This window comes from Nymphaea colorata, chromosome 11, assembly GCF_008831285.2.
Source record: "Nymphaea colorata isolate Beijing-Zhang1983 chromosome 11, ASM883128v2, whole genome shotgun sequence".
NCBI lineage: Eukaryota > Viridiplantae > Streptophyta > Magnoliopsida > Nymphaeales > Nymphaeaceae > Nymphaea > Nymphaea colorata.
Genome location: NC_045148.1, coordinates 10609824 through 10631606, shown reverse-complemented (window position 1 = coordinate 10631606; position 21783 = coordinate 10609824). Strand labels below are relative to the sequence as shown.

The 21783-nt window shown below is 38.7% G+C and overlaps 3 protein-coding genes across 3 annotated transcripts; 1 reads left to right on the top strand and 2 right to left on the bottom strand.

Moving 5' to 3' along the window:
* Positions 1-82: 82 nt before the first annotated feature.
* Positions 83-3707, bottom strand: LOC116264243 (peroxiredoxin-2F, mitochondrial). The gene is made up of 5 exons (XM_031644353.2): positions 2810-3707; positions 2670-2699; positions 2240-2398; positions 1220-1314; positions 83-372 (listed from the first exon to the last, which is right to left on the bottom strand). Exons 1-5 carry the CDS (start codon positions 3014-3016, stop codon positions 267-269), a joined length of 597 nt encoding a protein of 198 aa, XP_031500213.1. The 5' UTR covers positions 3017-3707; the 3' UTR covers positions 83-266.
* A 164-nt stretch (positions 3708-3871) lies between these two features.
* On the bottom strand, positions 3872-11491 carry LOC116264241 (amidase 1). The gene is made up of 9 exons (XM_031644349.2): positions 11138-11491; positions 9800-9952; positions 8964-9088; positions 8316-8441; positions 7374-7550; positions 6723-6867; positions 5738-5906; positions 4385-4519; positions 3872-4302 (listed from the first exon to the last, which is right to left on the bottom strand). Exons 1-9 carry the CDS (start codon positions 11341-11343, stop codon positions 4165-4167), a joined length of 1374 nt encoding a protein of 457 aa, XP_031500209.1. The 5' UTR covers positions 11344-11491; the 3' UTR covers positions 3872-4164.
* Positions 11492-15314: 3823 nt separating this feature from the next.
* LOC116263738 (F-box protein At2g27310-like) lies at positions 15315-17331 on the top strand. The gene is made up of 2 exons (XM_031643493.2): positions 15315-15517; positions 16060-17331. The coding sequence occupies exon 2, from the start codon at positions 16114-16116 to the stop codon at positions 17224-17226; it is 1113 nt and encodes a 370-aa protein (XP_031499353.1). The 5' UTR covers positions 15315-15517; positions 16060-16113; the 3' UTR covers positions 17227-17331.
* The last annotated feature ends 4452 nt before the right edge of the window (positions 17332-21783 follow it).

The following is a 21783-nucleotide window of genomic DNA, read 5'->3' as shown; positions in this document are numbered from 1 at the left end:
CGCTTTTGCACAACAGCCTTCATAGACTGCAAAAATGTGCCTAATTCATGTTGTTGAAGCTAGCAGATTATCATAGAAATAGTAAAAAAGGAAATGGAAAAGCCAAATCTTCCTGCCAAACTTCAGTCAAGAAGTCATTCATTGGTAAGAGTAGCAAATCTAAATATAGTGGCACTTCTCAGGCAAAAGATGCTTGCTTATTACATTGACCGGTAAGATTACTTGAAAAGAAGAAAATTTGCTGCAGAGATAACCCTAAGCCAAGCTCAGATTTGCCCCAGGATTACATCTCCCCCTGAAACCTCAAACTCTGAAGGGGCCTTCTCAAGATTAAATACCTTGATTTTTCCATCGACCACGTATGCCGACCATCTGTCAGGAACAAGCAACGAACCAATAACGTTTCTTAGCAGACTCCACTTGCAGATTTCACCAACAAAATAAAGAAAATGAAGATACCAACAACAGATTAAGTGAGCACATCTACTCAGAAATGAACGTTCTCATCTATACATTACACATTATGCAATCCCAGGCCCTTTTTTTCCTCCCAATTTATCTTTGTGATAATGCATCTCTATGGGCACCGTGCCAGTACTTATAATCTCCATCTGTGTTTGCCTGCTGCACACTAGATCAAGATTCAAGTCACCAATTATGTTGCTTAGCCCGAGGAGCATGATGAACCGGGTAGAACGTACATATGTATGAACCAGAGGTTAAAGACTCCGACTCATGATTATGGAAACTTTGTTGTGTCCCTGGGCATTTCACGAAAATTTTCACCACTTAGAACTAAACGTTAAATCAAAATGAATTCACGTTTCGAATCACGCATAGCTTAACTCCGCAGTCACGAAGTCCAGTTGCACGGATCGGATTCAAGCTTCATCCAATGAACTGAATACTTGTTCTTGACAGAACCGATTTCCTGAATCCAACATACTTGGGTAGAGAGAAGATCGCCCACTATTACGAAGAACGTTTACCGGAGCTTAAGGGTGTCATAATCTTCCAGTTATCAGGGGAAATGGGATGACTCCAGGAGTGTTGTACAACATATTCAACCTACCCACGGTTTGGATTGCTATTTCTCCTTCCCCTTTAGATGCACCACCAGCACGAGACTCACAAGCTATTTTAGTTAATGTAGAACAGCAGAAGGAACATCCATGCGACAGCAGCATAAATGGGGGCGACAGAGCATGCGATTACGTACCTATGTGAACGTGGTCCAAGCAAGGCAGCTGAGAGGTCCACGCCCAATTCCATACTTTTGTGAAAACTCCCATCAAAGTCCCCATAAAATTCAATCTGGGAAACACAAAGAGAGTCATTTGCAGATTGGCATCTCTATTTAGCTTCATTTGAATTGCGCATAAGTGTTTCATAAAACACCCTCATATGATTAGGAAGAAATTCCCAGGACAGCTGCTAGTAAAGATACAGAAAATTCTCCTGTATAGCTTCCAACAATTTATTAATCACCTATTCAGTTCTCCTTTTCAATCTTGAATTTTTTCTTTTCAGAACTTTCTTGTGTATGTGCTTGAGGACGATCTAAGCCGCCTTTTATTTTCACGACAAACGAACACTGGCACGATTAAGTTTCAGGACAGACAAACAAAAAGAAAAATTTTAAGGATAAAAAATGCCAAGTGACTCCCACGACATGTATTGGGGGTTTACCGAACTTATATATAGGTTAAATTGCAGATGCGTCTGTTTGCTTAAACCAGATCTTGTAGACAAACCAAAATAAATTGTTCAACAGGCAAACAGTTATTTCTCAATGAGTTAATTAGCACCTGCATGGCTCGTTTCCTTGTTTGTTCTACAGTTCTACTTCTACCCATTACTACGATAATGAAAAACAGAGTGTCGACAGTTGAATTGACATGCGGCGGCTCATCAGATACAATGACATCTTCATCCAAAGAACATCAAATTTTTGTGAATGCAGTTTTGTGCCCCTCAAACATGAATCCATTTTGTAATTAGGTGTCAATTTAGAGTTGGAGGTCTGGTAATGTTGTTAACACCACTCCATAGCTTATGTGTATGGCTTGTAGAACAGGACAAACAATAAGCCTCAATGGAAACAAGAGCATTTAGATTGCACATCAGAAGACTCAAGAAAGGATCGTGTGAACAGCTGAACTACATCAAGCACATAAACATCAGACACTAACAAACCAATTATCTAAGAACCAGAAAATAGCAACTAGAATTATCTTACAGCATCCTTAGCTTGCAGCTTCTCTGCCCAACCGTTCAAAACGTAAGGATCATTAACAGCAACGCAGATAACGGAATCAACACCCTTTGCTTTGAACTTCTCAATGTTATTCTTATAGCTAGGAACATGCTGAGCTGAACAAACCCCAGTGTAAGCACCCTACAGAATGAGAAGAGGATAATGAGCAGAAATAAATCCATGCATTCCAGTAGGAGTTCACAACACGAACCAATAAAAAAATTACAACGGGTTAAATGAACAAGTTCGTTCACTGTTCTAGGAGAGGAGTCAACAAACACAAGCATGGTAAAAATTAAAACATTTCATTGAACACCCCATATACAAAGATCAACAATAGGGAGAGATAAGGAGAGAACAGGAAACACGGAAATGAAAATACACCAAGAAGTGCGGCAGCAGCAGAACTTACAGGGAGGCCGAATATGACGACCTTCTTGCCCTGAAAACGAAGAAAAAGGTAGGCGAAAAATTACCATTAACATGCAGAAAAAGAAGGGGAAAGGAAATAGCACGCTAGATATATATCTCGGTTCGGCTCCTGGATGCTACCTTGAATATATCTTTGAGGGGAGTTGTAGAAAATTTCGAAGAGACGCCTTCATCCCAGGATCGAGCCTTCTGAAGGGAGACACTGGGCGCAGACTCGACAATGTCGGTGCCCACCGAAACTGCATAACCCCGGGTTCCCAACATTTGCGCCGCCACTTTCTTCATGGAAGGGCTCGAACGCCTCAGCAGAAAATTCACGGCAGCCATCCTGGCCTTCGACTGTACCACCACAAGCCCAACTGCTCCGCCCTCGTTGCTCCCTCTGTCGTTTTTTCGACTCCCTTTGTCCGCTTTACCAGAAGGACAACACGAGTAAGGTCTCACCGCCAATAAGTTGGGGCGCGCGGCTCAAAAGGCACCGCAAACGAAAAGTTTAGCCGATACAAGCGTTCTAAATCAATCGCTGGCCCAGGGTCCGTTTGCTACCATGATTTCTTGTCTCCTCCCACCCTGTTTTCCTTCCATTCTTTTCCTTTTGTGGAGGTGGAGAGGGATTACTCTGTAGAGAATTCACATATTACTGCTTCAAGTTCAAATATCATGCATAAATGGCCAACTTTTAACAAATTAACATGGTAGTCCTTTTTATTATTCTCTTGAATGACGAAGAGCCTTGCAAGGACCTGCCAGTCAAGGTGCAAAGTAGCAGCGTTAAAGCTCCCATCAAGAACCAGACTCCCCCATGTTGGTTACCATAAACCAAGTAACTTTTCCTGCCTCAGGATTGCTTGAAAGGCTGATGTACTCCGGAATTGTCATTTATACGGCGTACGTAATATGAGAATGAACACCCATATGCATCAACTATTGCAGGTGCACTGTGGGTGGCGAAGAGTAAGTCTACATCATATCGATAACTATGGATCCACCATCATAACATCCAGAAGCTATTTGAAGAACACTTGGTCATGTCTGCATTTCAAACTTGATCCTAGCAATGTTAATAGAACAGGTTCTGGTTTCCAAAAAATCAGCATGATATTGATAAAAATTGGTTATCGTGCATCATGTCATGACGCGGGCAGGTGGGGACTTGGTTTCGCACATATGGATACTGGCACCTATCAAGAACTTTATGCCATGTAGTAATGCATTACATACAAATAATTAATCACACCATTAGTCCTGATAGGTGTATGAGAAAGTATATGCATGTATTTTCAAGTTTTTTCTATGAAAAGGCATAAGAACACATCCCAAAAAGTACGCGCGGAAGAGAGTAAACGCTACAAAACTTCTGTATATCAGAGCTAGTTCCCTAGTAGTCCTGTCATAACACCATCAGGGTCACCGAAGCGAAACAGAGATGAAATGTAGAAGAGAGGAAGGAGGATAATCATGGATAACTCTTTGGTTCAAAAAGTTGTCGCTTCTCCAGCAAGAGAACTATGCATCTTCTGCACTGTGTTGAGTAAAAACTGATCAGAACCAGGGCTTGCCAAGAATGAAACTCCAACTGAACAACCATCATATGTACCCAGTGGCATGGTGACCTGCAATAGCAACGTTGAGACAAATAATTTGTAGCAAGAGTTTTTGCCATCAGTCCAGGCGTTAATGGTATGAAATAAGTACCTGACAGCAGCCAGACATGCCAGAAATTGCCAACAAACTGAAGGCTTTAGCCCTAAAATCATCTAGCATGATCCCTTTAGTCTGCAGTTTAGGAGGCGGGCCCGGAACGGTAGGCATGACCAGAATACTATCATCCTGAAAAGTGGATTAGAAAATAAGTAGGATTTATTTTGAATAAAGAATGACAAACAGCCCCATATTGTATTGCGTAGAGCAGACTGAATACAATAGGCAACGGTACATGAATTTACAATATGAAACTCGCACTTGCACCACGTCATCAATGCAAACAGTCCGGTCAAGTACAGTTTCCTGTGCATCAGACAACTCTGAGGCATTTATAGACGGAGAAACAAATTAATTGGAGGCCCATGGTTCAGGAAGTGAGGACCTGGGATCCAGAACGTCATACCAGTCCGAGCAATCCAAGATCACAACCACCAAGCATTTGAACCTGACTAAATTTAAGATGAACTGCATGTTCAATTTGGAGTCATCCCTGCAACCCAGTCACCTCTAAAATCCTCAGGCACATACATGAATATTTTGCCAATTCAGTAACTTTGCAGCATGCTAATCATGCATAGTGAGTTTTGAACTAAAACTTGCTGATGCTGGCCAATCAGACCATTATACCCTTTAGACATTTACTGTTCCTTTTAGTTTTCTAAGAACAAAAAAAAAAAAAAAAAAATCCAAGCTTACAACTGGAAATGCACACCAAACGTTTCCACCAAGAAGCATCAGAAAACAATGCAAGATTATACATCAGGTTTGGGCAGATCCACCACTCACCCATGGCAGAACATAACATAGATTTGCCTTTAAAGATGTCAACATCAGCAAAATAAATATAAAAAAAACTAAACCTATAAATTCTTAGGGCTTTCAAAAACGGAAACATCATAGACTCTAGCAAATGCCAATCAGGTTACGGGCATAGGCTGAAATTTGTAATATGAATTGGTTTTCCATTCACAGTCACACTATGGTGGTGCCATTTCTATCGGGAATTTAGGAATCATTGCACACCTACCAGAACCTCAAGCTTTATGTACATCTCACAATAATTTGCACCCAACCCTCTTAAGCAAGATTTGAGTGGAAATATATAAAAGGGTTAGCAGAATTGATGCAAGCTAGCTGGGAACTACAACTGACATGCAACCCACACATGAAGAACACGGCTCTAGGCAAGACCACCAATCTTTCATGTATCATGAGAATGTTAGCATAATAGCATGTGACGAAAATTTCCACCAAAAATCATGTTTAAGGAACAAAGAGTTCCATTTCACATGAAGATGTTCTTTCATTTTCTCTAGCAGCTCAAAGGATCGGCTCTAAGAATACCTTTAGAAGATCACTGATTGCAGAATGTATTTCAGATCTTGCTGCAACAGAATACTTGATATTCTCCTCACTTACAGCAAGTGCTTCCTGTACACGTTCTAAAATTCCAGGACCTATGTCGGGTTTGACACTTCTGAACCACTCACCATGGTTATTTCTGAACTCATATCTGCAGCATAAAACTCAAGCCACTGTTAGCACATTTAAATGAAGCAGAAATGTAAATAGATATAAAAAGTGCCAGATAAGCTATTTCTTCCTCTATTACAGGAAGATTGATCCCCATGTCAGTACCATTTTCAATGTGCATCAACTTTAAACCCCTTGTATTAGACGGTAACAACCTTAAGCATCACCCTATCAATAGAGAGACGCATAGGCATAGGGATAGGGATAGAGATGTAGGTGGTAGTTCCTACGTTTAAGCTTGAAACTGGGCTAAGTTTAGCATCTTCCCTGTTGCCATCAGCTTACATATCCAATATTCTTGGGTCAAACAAAAGTACAATGCAGTACAATGGATTAGGGCTCATTAGTTGCCACAAGAGGCACACACTTCAACATTTTGAAACCATCCAATTAACAAAGTCCCTTTCTCTCTTAGTAAAACTTCAAGAACTCTCGAGCTAATCTATTCTGATGCAGAACCTAGGCCCCAAGTGCTTATCTAAAATCATTGTTACAATGATTTTATGGATGGTTTACTAGATTGTCATAGGTATACATTGTGAAGCATAAACTTGACTTTTAGCAGTTTTTATAAAACTCCATCCATTTGTGAGGAATCAACTTTCTGTGGCCATATCAAATCTTAAATGTGATAGTGGCTATAGTTCTTCTCAAATATAATTTGTCTAAATAGGCAGCATTATTGTATTTTCCACTCTCAATTATCCTTTTCCCATCCAGCTTCAAAAGGAACAAATAGTTTCACAAACAATATAGATGGTGGCTAACACACCACATAAAAATTTATTAGACCCACCTTTGCAATAAGCGCATGGCAGTTGAAACTGCATGTAAAGTTGAAATCAAGTGTTCCTCTTCTTGGCAGTCTTTCTCCATGAACACTTGCAAGCTTGGGACATTAACATTGATGTAGTCAGCTAAATTTTTGTGATCAATTTGACCTGAATAAAAAAAGGTAGTAAAAGATAATTATGATGCAACCTATTGAAATGACATTCAAGATGCTTAACCTGTCAGCAATCTACAGACTAGGCTGAAGATGGTTAGGCTTATACGGGTGCTATATAACCAACGTTTGATAATTATGTTTCTGACTAGGACACTGAACTCTAAAGAAGTATATCCATGCTAAAAATAGATCGGATTATGGTTGTCTTCAAGAAAATGGTTTACAGGTTCAAAGTTGGTAATAAGGTCAGACTGGGATTCAATCAAAACCACTTGGACTTTTTCACATGTAAGGAACATTCTTTTGGTCCAAGAACTCTATTTTCAGATAGAAAACTTATTATCCCAGTGTTATTTTGGTGGGATTTGTTTCAGAATTAGTGTTCAAAAATTAAGTCAAATGCATATGTCAAGCATATCCATCCGGTCAAATCTGCTTGCAACTCTGCCTAGAGATAACCAAGAGACCAGAGAAATAATGATGAAAGTGGGAACTCACAGCCAAACGTCTCAGCCACCTGAATAACAGAATGGACAACTTCATCACATGGAACACTCAAAAATTTGAAACAATCATCAGCAATCAAGATGTGATGAGGTAAGCGATCTGCCCCAGATTGTTGCAAAAGCACCTGTCCCACTTGGCTCAAAATTGATGGATTCCTAGCAAACCAACCTTCACAATGCATCAAAAATTAGACAGTAAGTTTTGTCAACTTTATAATGGCAGTTGTTAGAAATAACATCCAAAAAACCACTGCCATGGTGCATGAAAATTCTATTTGTAATAATTCAGAATTAGCATATATAATCAAGGTCCTTAAAATGGATGGCTCAAATAAAATACTCTTCAATAAAAGCAGGCTATTATCATTTTTTGTGCATGAACTTCTCATCCATTGATTATTTCAAATAGTGGGGGGCATCTCAGGATAAAATAAATTTGGTTGCATAGTGGGCATCTCAGGATAAAATAAATTCAGTTGCAGCAAGCAAAGTGCAACAGAACCAGAGTAAAGCCAATGCAGTTGTCCACGTCAATCATAAATTTATACAAGCACCACATGTGGATCTACACTTGACATGAATTGACTCCTTTGTAGCTCAAACTAGGAGTTAGGCCTTATTTTGGGTCACTAGACTCACTACTCCTCTCCTCAAGTAAATCACATACTTACGTGATGGACTCTACCAGATAAGGGTCAAATTTGTCCATCTCTATACCTTTCTAGTAATAGATTTGCTTAAGTTGCACCCTACAAGCAGACCCTCTCCGATAAAATTGTACATCTGGATTAACTCATTATTATGATGCTTAAGTAATAAGGATGATGTATCAAGCACCAAATTGTATTTTGAGGAATCAAGCAAAATCACTTAAGAAATTTGAAAAAGGAATGAAGATGAAAATGAAAATAGGGGGAAAAAATGCTGATATTACCAACAGTATCAAAGCTTTGAGCCATAGGAATGACATTGGTTGAAGAAACTGTTGAATGTGATGGACGGAAGCCAAAAATACCACAAAAAGCTGCAGGCACCCTCACACTGCCACCAGTATCAGTACCTGTTGGGCAAAACCGAGTTCAAAATAAAAAAGTTAATTGTCCACAACTTTCCACTGCCGTTTATACTTCACAGCAACAAGGCATCAGATGCATACTTGTACGTAAAAATGACCGTTTCAACCTAAATCACATTTCACAACAAATCTTAAAGGTCACATAGGATACTGAAACAAAAAAGGAGAACTTTTGCAAGAAAACATGGTTTTACAGATCCAGGAGAACAGAATCTATATCCAGGAAAAGGATACAGATTAATGTGAAGAAGACAAAAGAGCAGATATATGGATTGCAATGCATGTAGAGAAGTAAGCTATTACAAGATTAAAGTGGCAGGTTCAAGAATGATAAGCTCTAAGATCCTAAAACATGTCCTGAACAATAACTATTCGCCCCTAATCAGATACTATAATTCCCATATCGAACAAAATCTAGAATGTGGAGAAGCATCCTACTTATGATCCCGAGGAAGCTGCAGCCAAACAATAACTAGATTATAGAAAGAAAATGCATGCCACTCTCACCAAGAGAAAAATCGACAAGTTTTGCAGCAACTGCAACCCCTGAGCCACTAGAAGACCCTCCAGGTACCCTCATAGGTGCTGATGGATTAGTAGGGGTCCCATAGTGCTTATTTTCTCCATTGATGCTGCAAATTAGGTAGAACACATTATTGGAATTCTCTCACCCAGTCAACTAGATAGAGTAAGTGAAACGATGCTTTTTTGTGTAATGCCTCTGTGCATGCTTAATGCATTATTATTCGCATGCACGCCCAATTGTTTCTTTCAACAATTAAGATCTATGTTACATGCACTGCAGGAAAGTCGGAAATAACGACATATTCAGAACAGATGAGAGATAATGCAAGGCATTTCTTCTGTATTAAAAGGAAATTGGCAAACAATAGTGGACTACGATATTCATGTGATGACATCACATTTAGAGCTGCTATCTTCTGATCTCTTTTCATTTCAATTTTCAACAAGAACGCTACTCCTACTTGCAGAAGGAAACAACAGGTACCCGTATCAAAGATAAGACAGGATAGATCAATCAGCTGCAGGAAATAACAAAACCGCCCCAAGGAGGACATTCAGAGTTTTTATCGTCAGGTGACCTTTTGACATCTCCATTGCGCTCAATCATTACAATAATACCAAAAACGAACTTGGTTCCATTTTTTGTCCGTTTTTCTAGCCCCATTTCACCAACCAGGAATTCAGATATAAAAAAGGAAAGCGAACAGGGAAGCATGGAAGCTGTTTCAGTTAAATAAGATTAGAGCTTTCTCAAAACATTTTTAAACTGAGAAAACCAAGAAAGGGTATAGCATTCAGAGACAAAAATAGGTCCAGACCTGTAAGCGAACTCGTCCATGACAGTTTTGCCAACACAAGTCGCCCCAGCTTGGATGAGAGCCAAAACCACGGGAGACGTGCAAGACGAAGCTTCATGTGTCCTTGCCCAGTCCGGGTTGCCAAACCCAGTAACTCGTCCCTCAATTTCAAATCTGAAAATCATCATTCCCCAAAAAAGAAAAAAACATAGCTCAATAAACAAGAAAACCAACTGCAGAAAAAGCATGCTTAGGAAAGACGGGCACAAACGCGGTGTTGCTTGTCCTTGGTAAAACAACCATGTAAAAACAACATCTACGTGTTTGGAATGAGTCAAGACAACTGATGCTAATAGTTATGTTCCTTCAATTGAACGATATCTTTTGTCCACCATATTCGCACCGAAACACTGTTTTGTTCATATGCACTTCTAGGGGTCATTATATATTTCCAGCAAATAGACTTATGGTTTTTTTGTCCTTTTTCCTGATAATGGTGCTGGTATGTGTGTGTCCCTCCCACCATTCATACGGCATATATTTAGCTTGCTTCTTTTATCACAAAGAAAAGCTGGGATCTTTCTTGTGAGAAGATGGACTTTTAAGAACTTAACATATCAAGAACTGTATTGATTTCGAAATTTCTGGGATATACAATTAGATGATCTAAGATTTCTAAAGTGGGTGACACCCATATTGTCAATTTTTTTTTTAAAAAAAAAAGGAAAAAGCCTATTGCCCCCCTCGCTGGCAAGAATTGATTGTCAGACATATAAGCACACAGAGACTACTAGATACGTGTTCCCGATAGGCAGTTAGAGCTAGATAGACTCCTTCCAGTTATGTCAATAAAATGCACCTTACATATTGAATTTTTGACTTCTGCAACTTCAAAACCTTGAATGCAACCTTCTAGTCTGCTTCCTATCTAAGAAGTAATCATGAGGGATTCCACCCTAACTAGAAAGGGGTAGGAAACGATCTTTGCCTTTTTTCTTACCTAAGCTTGACCAAAAGAGAAGCCAAAAGTTTTCTGCCTTTTCATTCGAGTTACTGATTCTTTTAGTATGTGAGAAAACATCAGGAATGTAGTTCACCACACTCTAACTATACTTGTACTATGGCGGCAACATTTGGAGTACCCCAATTTCAACTGCATTGTGCTACTTCTTTGATCCAATCAATTACCCAAGTCCCCTAAAGTGTGTCTGAAGCTAAAATTCACCATTTCATTTGGCTACTGAAGCAGAGTGACCAGAGATGTAAACGGCGAGAATAGGGCATGACACCCAGTAATCGAATTCCAAAAAATTTAACGCCTAAAAGATTTCGATGGAGTTAGAGAAGAACGGAGACAACATGTCTTTGACGGCGAAGGTGAGGCCGGCGAGAGGGAGGGAAGGGTCCGGAGGCGGGGGGATGACGAATCTCTCGATGAACGCGCCGAAATCTTCGGAAGTTCTGCCCCTCTGCTGACTCTTCCGATTCCCATTGCTCCTCCTCCTCCTCGTCAGAAGGACGAAGCCCGCCAGCCCCAAGCCTAAGAACGCCAACAACCTATTCATTCCTCGTCTCGCCCCTTCCGGCCGCTCCTTCTCACCGTCGAAAGCGCGCGTCCCGAGATCGCGACCAAAGATAACGAGCTCATCGCGGAAGGCTTTTGTTTGTTCTTTGGGCTCGAGGGTGTGATAGAATGCTCGAGGGATTTGTGCGGGTGAAATTTTCCCTCCATTTTTGTTGTTCACTTGCGGCATTTTCGTTGTTCACTTGTTGCTTCGAAAACATTTTACGTGGACAAATTTTACCTTGTTTGGATATACAGCGAAAACTTTCGAGGAAAGATATTTCCATTGAATTTTGTTTTTATGTTCTTGGTGCGCGAGAGGTTATCCCATCGTTTGGGCCAACGCCCGAAGGCCCTTACATTTTTCTTTCTTGTCAATGGGATCTTGGGCTGTCTCCATAAGAGTGATATAAATGTCTCTCCACCATCCAGCGGTGATGAGGGCAGTTGCCCACACCAGCTCTTAAAAGTTTTTTTATGTTTAAATAAAAATCTTATATATATATATATAGAAAAGTTGATTATGTTCACTGATGCCAATATATTTGATTTTGAACGGAGAGGAAATTGAATATGAAAAAAACTATATATATCTAGACTGGAGTTCGGTTTAAAATGACATCTGATTAAATTTGGATTTGGATATACATAAATATCCGATTGGATTCAAATTTGGATCGAATTTAGTTTCAAACAAATGTATAATTTATTGATCTCTAACACTCTTAGATTTTGAAAATTGGCTAGATTTGGTTCAAAATTTGGATTTGGATGTGAACATAAAAATCAGATATAGACCGGATTAAGATTGTAAAATCGGTTTTCTAATATGGATTCAAACATGAATTTTCTTTGTTTGTATTTAAATCTAAACATGTGAATAAAAAAAAAATATGTTTCATTTGAATCTGATGTGTTGGCATCCATATGTTCACTCATGCTTATAGTGTTTGAACTAGGACTATTTTTGTGTGACGCATATTATGACTTGTAACCTTTTGGGCTGGTGAAACTTTCATCTTGGTCATGCCAAAACATATGATCATCTTCTCTTATTGAAGCCGGCAACAAGATGGGTATAAGTTATTTATCTCATTCTCCAGCCTTCCACCAACTTCCACAAGGTGAATCTGCAGTAATGTGTTGCTTTTTTGTAATATATATATACATATATATATATATATATATATATATATATATATATATATATATAGAGAGAGAGAGAGAGAGAGAGAGAAACTGAATGATAACTCTATATGCATATAGACATCATGGGACATCAAATCTGAGGTTCATATTGATCCTCTTCTTTCCTCTCTCTCCTCTTCCTCTGTCTAAATCTGAGGTTCATATTGATCCTCTTCTTTCCTCTCTCTCCTCTTCCTCTGTCTAAATCTGAGGTTCAGATTGATCCCATTTCTCTCTCTCTCTCTGACGGCGGGGATGGGGGGGCTGTTGGGGCTCCCAGCAGGGCTGCCGCCGGTGGTGGGGCGGATTAATGTTTAAGAAAAAAAAAAAAAGTCAATCAGGACCATCCATCTGCTTTCAGATGGATGGCCTTGGTTTGACGTATGATTTGAATGACATAAAATATAATTGGTAGGTACATGACCCTTAAGTGAAAGTCCCGTAAGAAATCATCTTCCTTTCCAAGATGAAAAACTGATATTTAACTTAAGTATGTGACTATATCGGGAAAGGTGAATTCATATGTTGGAAAAGGTCACATGGTCCACACAAAAGATATTATTTCATATTTGAGTTAAGTGAATATTAATGGACCTTTCTGACCAGTTCTAGGACTTTCTGGTCCAACACTGTAGTAAAAATAAATCGTCACAACATATGACTACTAGTTGAGCTTTTATGGAAGATGTAGATCAAAGGTGGTGGTTGTGAGACGCTGCTGAAATAATCAAATCATTGAAGGAACCATATTTCAAAGCAGATTAGCTACGCCTTAACTTCCTTCACTCTACTATTATTATTATTATTTACCAGAACTCTGGTCTCTTCGTTTGCCGAAAGGGCCTTCTCATCTGAATAGCCCTAACTTAGACTTAGACCATGTCCATTGGGCGAGCCAAGTCTCCTCCTAGATCCATTTAAACTCATCTTCTGCAGAAGAACAAGCTAGACCTTGTAGTAGACCTAAGCCAAGTTCCACTGCATCTAAACATAAAATTTTTAGTACTCTACATATTTATGACATAAAGAAACCTAGAGTATATCCTCAATTGTGACCACCCAGCTCACTCCCATACTAGGCTCGGGCCTCTGGTCTGATGAATCCTAATACACTCCCTAGCAATTTCAGTTCAAACCCAACAAGGTTATGAACCAAACAATCAACCACATAGCAATCTTTTTTATAAGTTCTTAAAGATTTTTTACAATTTTTAATATGAAACTAGACTTTTAAAAGTTGGGTATTATAATCCACCTACCTCCTTTAAGGCACATACATCAGACTTCAACCCCAAGTATTGAAGTATATTTTGATACCACTGTAATGACCCGACTCACTCCTACATCAACTCACATAAGATCCAATAGAATGGAAATCTGCATGACGACAACTCAGATATATAAGAACCAATGTCCTAAAATGACTAGAAATCCTAAAATGACTAGAAATCCAGTGAGTAAGTCCATTTGATCCATATAGTCCCAATCACTATTCATGCAAAAGAGAAGATTATAAATGGAAAATTTCCTTGGTTTTCATGGATATTTAATTCGCACGATCTCTTTAGCAGGAGATGTATTTTGGAGATGATTGTATATACTATGGACCCTTAATTTTGAAGATGATGCACTCTAAACTTTAGGTAAATCTCCTCGTTGAAGAATACTATTCAAAAGTATGCCTTGGAATCAGAAGGTGGCATCTGATATTGGCATATCCACTGCCATGGAATGGTGCAAAATCGAGCAAATCATGCAATCTGTAAATGAGCTTTCTTAATTAGGTAGATTTGAAATATATCATCTATTTCTTGACAGTGGACAATCATCTTGAAGATAAAGAGAGAGAGAGAGTTATTGAGCAGTGTTGTCAACATCAAATCATATCCATACTTATAACTAGGCTTCTTTTTAGATATTATTTTAAATTAGCTTTTACGTTTTTAAATAGAAAATAAAAAACAAGTGGATGTGGACAACTCTTAGTTGCCAATCGGCTGTATCCACCAACAAAGCTTGAGATCAATCATTTGAGACTGAAGATTCCAAGGATGATCTCAGATCTGCACTAGAAGAAAATTCCTGGATCTTAAAACAGTGGATTCACATTATACTATAAAAGCTATGAGGTATCGGACTAAAAATATGCTGTTTTAAGATCCGGACGAGGGTATCAGAGAAATGTAAGAGATTTATAATTGTAAGACGAAAGTTTTAGATATTTATGCGCAAAAAGGACAAGTAAAAATTCTTGCCTTATAAAAGGATAGAACTTAAGAACTTCAAATTTTTAATTGAAAGACACCAGATTTCAACACTTGCGCTGCAACTTTCAGCATGATCCAACTGCTTCAACTTAGTGACAACAAAATTAGTATTGTCAGTGTCGCCATTGATTCCATAGTCATCTGCTTATATTGACTTGGCATCTAACTTTATCAATAAGTATTAAAACTAATCTAAAATGATGCAAAGTACCTTTCAACTCGTACATAATTTTAGGTATGGCCTGAAACGATGAGTGACATGAATGAATACGATATGGTAACAACAACATTGATAAGACATTAGTAGGTGGTCGATGAAGAGACTAATATGGAAGCTGTGTCTCGTGGAAGAAGCTAGAAGAAGAAAAAAAAAATGAAAGGGTTCATGTTCTTACCTGAGCCAGCTAAACGTGAAAATAAAAAGAATTTGGCAGCTATACAAATAAACTAAAACCCGAGTGCCATGCTACAAATTTCCTTCATATATGTGCGGAGTTGATCAAAGCGGGGGAAGCGAGCCGTGGGTTGGAGAGGTCTCTGGTTTTTGACTCGGACGCGACTGGGACTCATTTGGACTCATCAGAACACAACAACCGGAGAAGGAGTGAGAGAATTCTGCCATTTGCTGAGAGCTTATGAGAATGGAGTTCTGTTTCCGTCGCGGGTCCAAAAGGGCCATGTTTCTCCTTTCCAAACTTCATCCTCGTGCTTGTCAATGAGGTGAGCAGTTTCAGTTTGCCGATGTTTGGTTCGATTTAAATGCCACTTTTTCGTATCTTTCCGTTTTTGTTTGTTCGTCTCTGGTTTCTGTATTTGGTGCTACTCGATTGGTTTAGAATCGATGAAGACAACGTGTTCATATGTGATATGACGAGATTTAATGAGGAACATTAAACGCTATAGAATTATTGAGCCTGTTTCTCTGAAATTTCTGCTCCCTGTAGTGAAGACTTGGTCTAATTCCCGTCTGTGGATGATTAGATATTGAATTCCTGAGGGCACCTTGCGCGACTCAGTGCAATCCCTTTGTTGGTTTAGCTTAAAACGAGCCTCCACCCTATTGAAAAGGGGAAAACATAAAAAGTCGATGCTTTGTTTCTTCTTCCATCTTGTTAGATTCATTTTCTTTTCCAGCGAAGTGGTTAAGGAATGCCTTCGCATCTTGATCAGCTTTTCCTCTTTTAATTTTGATAATTTCTGTTGTCCCTGCTGCTGATCTGTTGTGTTGATTTTGATGCTCTTCTTGTTCTCTTCTCCATCAGCTTGAATCGGTATCTGTAATTGGGGTTCCACAGGGTGAGGAATCGATACAAAGAATGTCGGTTGCTCAGACGGGCAGTATCACATCTCTGAGCGTTGATCTCTTTTACGACATTCTAAGGCGCCTGGATGGTGCCACTTTGGCTAGTGCAGGATGCGCTTGTGCCGATTTTCGCTCCATTTCCAGAGAAGAGAGGCTATGGGAGAACGTTTGTGGTTCCTTGTGGCCCTCCACAAAGAGAGAGGATGTAAGGAGATTGATTTCATCAATGGGGGGCTTTCGCAAGTTTTATGCAGATTGCTTTCCTCTTATTATAAACAAGGAACTACCCAACGTCAATTTTGACTCTGTTCTTGAGTTCTTTGATGAATGGTGGGAGGATGATTACTATTATGATGAACTCGATGAATGTGAGAACGTTTCTCCTTCTGATCTGGTCTCAATTGTGGATGTTAGGTTCAAAGAAAAGATAGTTTATTCAAAGGTTGTTTGGGGAATTCCTGATTTTGACCACTTCCATGACTGGTTCTACAACTGCCCATTCCGAATCGATCTGCTCAGCTGCTCTGAGGAAAACCACATCCCAGAAGATGGGGAGGTTACACTATCAACCGAAGATGGGTTGCCATCTATTGAATCCATAGATAGGGAAAGAAAAGAAGGGAAACTGTGGAAGGAGCTTCGTGATGGGATTAGGCTCAGCTGGATTGTGGTGAACAGGAAAATGAAACAGGCTGCTAATCTAGCTAGCTGGAGTCCTCTTGGAGGGCAAAGGCATTGGCCGACAGATGAGGATTTCTTGATACGGTTTGGATCAATTCTTCCTGCCAAAGATATATTGCCTTGTCAAGTTGTACAGTGCATTCTTGTTATGAAGTGGAGGATGGTTGACGGAGCGACAACTTTGAAGCTGATGGAGTTAAGCATGCAGCTTGAAGACATGGCTGGTGCTCATGTAAATGGAAGAAGCAGTCTGCTGGTCTTGAAAGAAGCATTGAGCTGCCACCGGAGCAAGAATTACAGTGAGGTCCTTGAGTCATGTCATCAATATTCTAGGGCCCAAACAGAGCTGAAAGAGGAGAAAATGAGAAATGAAAACCGGTTAGATAGGTTGTGCATCTTAAGTGGCATTGCTGCTCTTGTCACCCTCTGGTACTGTATCTTATAAATCTGCTCCTGAAACAATTATTACGATTTTTTATCTCATTTGAGGTAAGACGGGCATATAGAAAAGAAAACAGAAGACGGGCACCCCACTTGCTCCACCCGACCATATCTTTTCTGCCATGCTTGTTCTCTGAAACTTCATCTGCTTGGTCCTTTGCTTGTTTCCCATATCACATAGATGTAGCTGCAGATCTGAAAGTTTGGCAATTTCTGTGGTGTGTACCATGCAACTTGATATAGGGGGATAAGATGCTGGTATCAAGTGAAAATCCATATGAAATAGACTGTTTCTTTGGAAGGGAAGAACGCTGTATTTGTGCTTTATATTCTTCCTTGATTCCTCTTACTTTTATGGTAATGGATGAGCTCTGAGGTCTTGTGGTTGTCGGCCAAATAAGGGGAATGTTTGCTGGTCTTTATCTCTGATCCCTATTTCTCTGTTGTCTTAAGTTATGTGATATTTTTTTCCATGTCCAAACGTGCGTGGTTGCTATTTGTTAGTTTTTCACCTTTCAATTATAAAGCCAGCCAGAATTTTCGTTAGGTTCTTTGCTACGTAGAATAGAAAAAACAGTGACTCAGAATTTGGTCAACAGACCACAGAATCTGCCAAATCACATCTTGAAAAATATTTGTAAACTTCACCATCCATGATGATTGAATCACTATTATAAACATCTATGATTGAATTTTGAGCTGGTCCCACCAGTTGTATTGGAAATGGTTGGATGAGCCCAACTTGAGATGACGATGTAATACCCTTCGAAAATGTTTATTGGCAGATAGCCGCATCTGAGATAGCAGGGTGAATACTGAAAAACTCTGTTTACGTTTTCACTGCAAATTTCGTCTTTGTGCCTGTGTATGTGTGTGCAGTCTTTGTGCTTGCACGTACGTGCATTGTAGTTTGTTAGACGCTAAAAGCTACCATACGGATGTGTCAATAGGGAGAATGAATCCGAAGGAGTGTAATTGCCTAATTTTTAAGCAACACAGTTGAGGAAATAGAATTTTGAAATATTTTTTCAAATCCTATGTTTATCGAGTTCAGAGCTTCAAAAGTCCGGCCTTTGTTCAGATTATTTCAATATGCAATACGATTTTATAAAGGTCAAAGAATCAAATATCCCAAACTTGTCAAGCGACTAAAACTGAAAATAACTGGCCTTAGATTGTTCCCTTCTCAAGTTTAGTATGAACTTTGCATCCATACGGTTGAATTTGAGACAGAAACTTTATTACTTTAATGCTAGATTAAAAGTATTACTTTTACTGGTTGCTTCTTTTTTATCTTTATTGAGAAAATGAGACTGTTGGAAAAAAGAAAAGATGGATGACCAAAGTCAGCAAAGAGAGCATGGGCTTCCGCAGAAGTGGTTGGAAACAGGTAAACAATTCATACCATCCCTTCTATGTACCGCAACCCCTTTTTTCCACATTCTATTGGCTTTCCCATTTCCGTGGCGATCCTTTGAGCCGGTGTTTGATTTTATGATCCCCAGCCCAGGCTTGTAGCCATGGTTTCAAAGATCAAAACTGAAAACCAGCAAGTGCCAAGATCAGACGATGCAGGTCACAGGTCTGTCCAGTCATCTGTCATACTATTATTGTGGAACACTTCCTCATCCCGTTTCTCTTGACTGGGGACATCTCAATAAATGGCATCTAAATATCTTAGCATATGGGCCAGCAAAGATCTGAATACCCTGACATCTGTGGTTTACCTAATGCAGAATGCTGTAGAAAAGAGTAAAAGAAGAAAGACCTATCTTTCATGGCTTCCGGTCACCCCCTCCAGCCTTCTAGTGTAAGTGGTGATGTCAGTCGCTAATGCCCAAACTAGTGGAGATTTCTAGCTAAGCCCATGCTTCCGTCTCATTTTCTGGGGTGTTTGGTTGTCAGGTGAGAAAATTTTGGGAGTATTCTTCTGGGTGAATAGACTTAGGTAAGTTCACCGCATCAAATGTCCCTCCAGGAATCTCAGAACAGACTTGTGACGGTCAATCTTCAGTTCTCTCTCTCTCTCTCTCTCTCTCTCTCTCTTTGTGTGTGTGCATGCATGTGTGTGTGTATGGGAGAGAGAGAGGGGTTGGGAGGTGGAGGGTCGTTAGTGCAATTGGTCGGGTGGGGTGGCGTATTAAATGCATGTCATCGGAGGGTACTCTCTTGATGGTATTGAGGAGTGTTATTTGAATTGAGGGTTGCTGTTCTTTGTTCTGAAGCTAATATGGTTTGGTTTTAACACCTTAACACCCCTTCTCCCCCACCCTCCTCTCTCTCTCTCCTGCTACCTTTCAACTAGAAAGAGCAAATTAATTAAGATATTGAAACTTTCATTTATGCGAGAGAGATGGTGGAGTCATGGAGTCCTGCACATGCCTGCTACTACTGAACTACACCCCCACAGAACAGAACAGAAAAATTTACAACCCTCTTAACGGCTCGCAAAAAAGGTGGCTGTGTTGGCCAAGGCATTGGCTGCACAATTCTACATCCGTTGGATGTATCAAAGCAATAGTTTTGAGAAGCTCTAAGGCAGCACAGTATCAAAGTCGACCTGAGGCCATCCCCTTTCAGTTAAGAGAATATTCATTTCAATGACACAGTAGCAACTTTTTTATTGACTTTTTATATAGTTAGTTTTTTATGTTTTCCTTGTATAAGGGGTTTCAAAGCTGCTGCATTTTTGAATAAGCATGTTTGATTGAAAATCTGTCGCTAAAGAACATTGTCACGAGAATTAGCGACTGTTTATGGTGCAACCAGATCGTTTCAGTAACAATTTATGGTGCATAATATTTAAATTTTTAGCTATCAGCAATATTGGGCATCACCATATTACAATTATAGACAAATTGGTAGGTACCATATTTATAAGAAGTCATCTTAACCCATTGTTCTTTTTAAGGTGGATGGTCGAGAGAAAATAAAATAAAATGACTTGATTCTTAGCATGAAATATATCTTTTAGCAGGAAAATCTTAACAACTCTGAAAACCATCATAAACTCACTACTATTTTCAACCTTGTCCATCTTTCTTTTCAATTTTCCAGATTAATCCTTGAACATAAATACGAGGACATCCCTTTCTTCCTTCAACAAAGGGGACAAAGGTGTCCTTGAGATGGAGAGATATGTGCAACTCAATGGAACGATATACAAGTATTTTTTAAATGACAAAATCTGGACAAGTTAAATGCATGATTATAATAAGCTGCTGATCCTATTTACAAAAAGAATGATATAAATCTTAGAAGTGCACAATTCGTGAATTCGCATAGAGTAGAAATAAATGCATCGACTGTTACAAACGAACCTTTTTTAAAAACTAGCGACGTGAAATAAAAAAATCTGATAAAGAATCGACCGGGTCAGAATCGGTTTTCAGAATATCATATAATTTTGAATAAAATTACATGAAATCTAATCAATTCCCTCGACATATATAGTTGGAAACATATTCATTTCTTTTTCCTTGAGACATTCTCCAGAGGGAGAGATTTTTCTTTTTTTGCTTAAATCCGACCTGGGATATAAAGGGGGTTGGTTTACTGGGTTCAGCTATTTGAATCTTCAATGTATTTTTTATTAGTCAGATTACAAAAAAGGCATCAAAATTTTGGGGTAAAAAAACATATTATCGATCTCTGTTTTTCTGGTCTTGTTGAATTGCTTTGTGTGATTGTTGGTGTCAAAATCAAAGTGAACATATATATATATATATATATATATATATATATATATATATATATATATATATATATATATATATATATAGAGAGAGAGAGAGAGAGAGAGAGAGAGAGAGAGAGAAAAGTAGATACTAGACCATCTGTATAGGGTATGAAAACAGGACGCTTTAAATTTGTATGAAAAGTATTTTAACCAAAACTCAAACCTCATAAGATATTTATCATCACTAATTTAATATGAATTATGTCTTAGTTCAAATTACTTTTATAAAGAAGATGGCTCTTTATATTATAAAAATTTTGATGTTATAAGAGTTGTTCATTTTTAACTTATTAAAATAACATTATTAGAGTACCAAATAACTTACTTGGTATATGTTTCTCACTAAATTACTCTTAAAATCATATCTATAAGGATATATTGCAAAAAAATGTTTTAATATGTCATTTTAATTGATATATATATATATATATATATATATATATATATATATATATATATATATATATATATATATATATAACTCCTTCAACCATTTTAAACTCTATTTAATTATTACCGTCTAGTGTAAGTGTGACTAAACATATTACTCAATGTAATGCATCGTACTGCCTATGAGGGAGAGGATTTCTCCGTCTAAACCAGGATGAAAAAATTCATAAATCCCACACGAGTGAATGAATGAATGATGACTCGTTTAGAGCCACAAAATTCATTCATGATAATCGTTTGATTCATCTTAATAAACGACTAATAAAAATTATCCTAAGAAAAGAGAAAACGGATTTTAAATTCAACCATGGTAAACAGTTCAAAATAGTGGGTTCAGCGATGAATCAATGTACTGGGCCAAGCTTGGCTCGT

Excerpts from the sequence above, each read along its gene's own strand:
- LOC116264243 (XM_031644353.2), bottom strand. The coding sequence starts at position 3,016 with ATGGCTGCCGTGAATTTTCTGCTGAGGCGTTCGAGCCCTTCCATGAAG. Across the intron at positions 2,399-2,669 it reads TCGTCATATTCGGCCTCCCT|GGTGCTTACACTGGGGTTTG; the intron begins GTAAGTTCTGCT and ends CTCATTCTGTAG. Across the intron at positions 373-1,219 it reads CTTGGACCACGTTCACATAG|ATGGTCGGCATACGTGGTCG; the intron begins GTACGTAATCGC and ends TGTTCCTGACAG.
- LOC116264241 (XM_031644349.2), bottom strand. The coding sequence starts at position 11,343 with ATGAATAGGTTGTTGGCGTTCTTAGGCTTGGGGCTGGCGGGCTTCGTC. Across the intron at positions 9,089-9,799 it reads ATGGACGAGTTCGCTTACAG|CATCAATGGAGAAAATAAGC; the intron begins GTCTGGACCTAT and ends CCTAATTTGCAG. Across the intron at positions 5,907-6,722 it reads GCCATGCGCTTATTGCAAAG|ATATGAGTTCAGAAATAACC; the intron begins GTGGGTCTAATA and ends TTTATGCTGCAG.
- LOC116263738 (XM_031643493.2), top strand. The coding sequence starts at position 16,114 with ATGTCGGTTGCTCAGACGGGCAGTATCACATCTCTGAGCGTTGATCTC.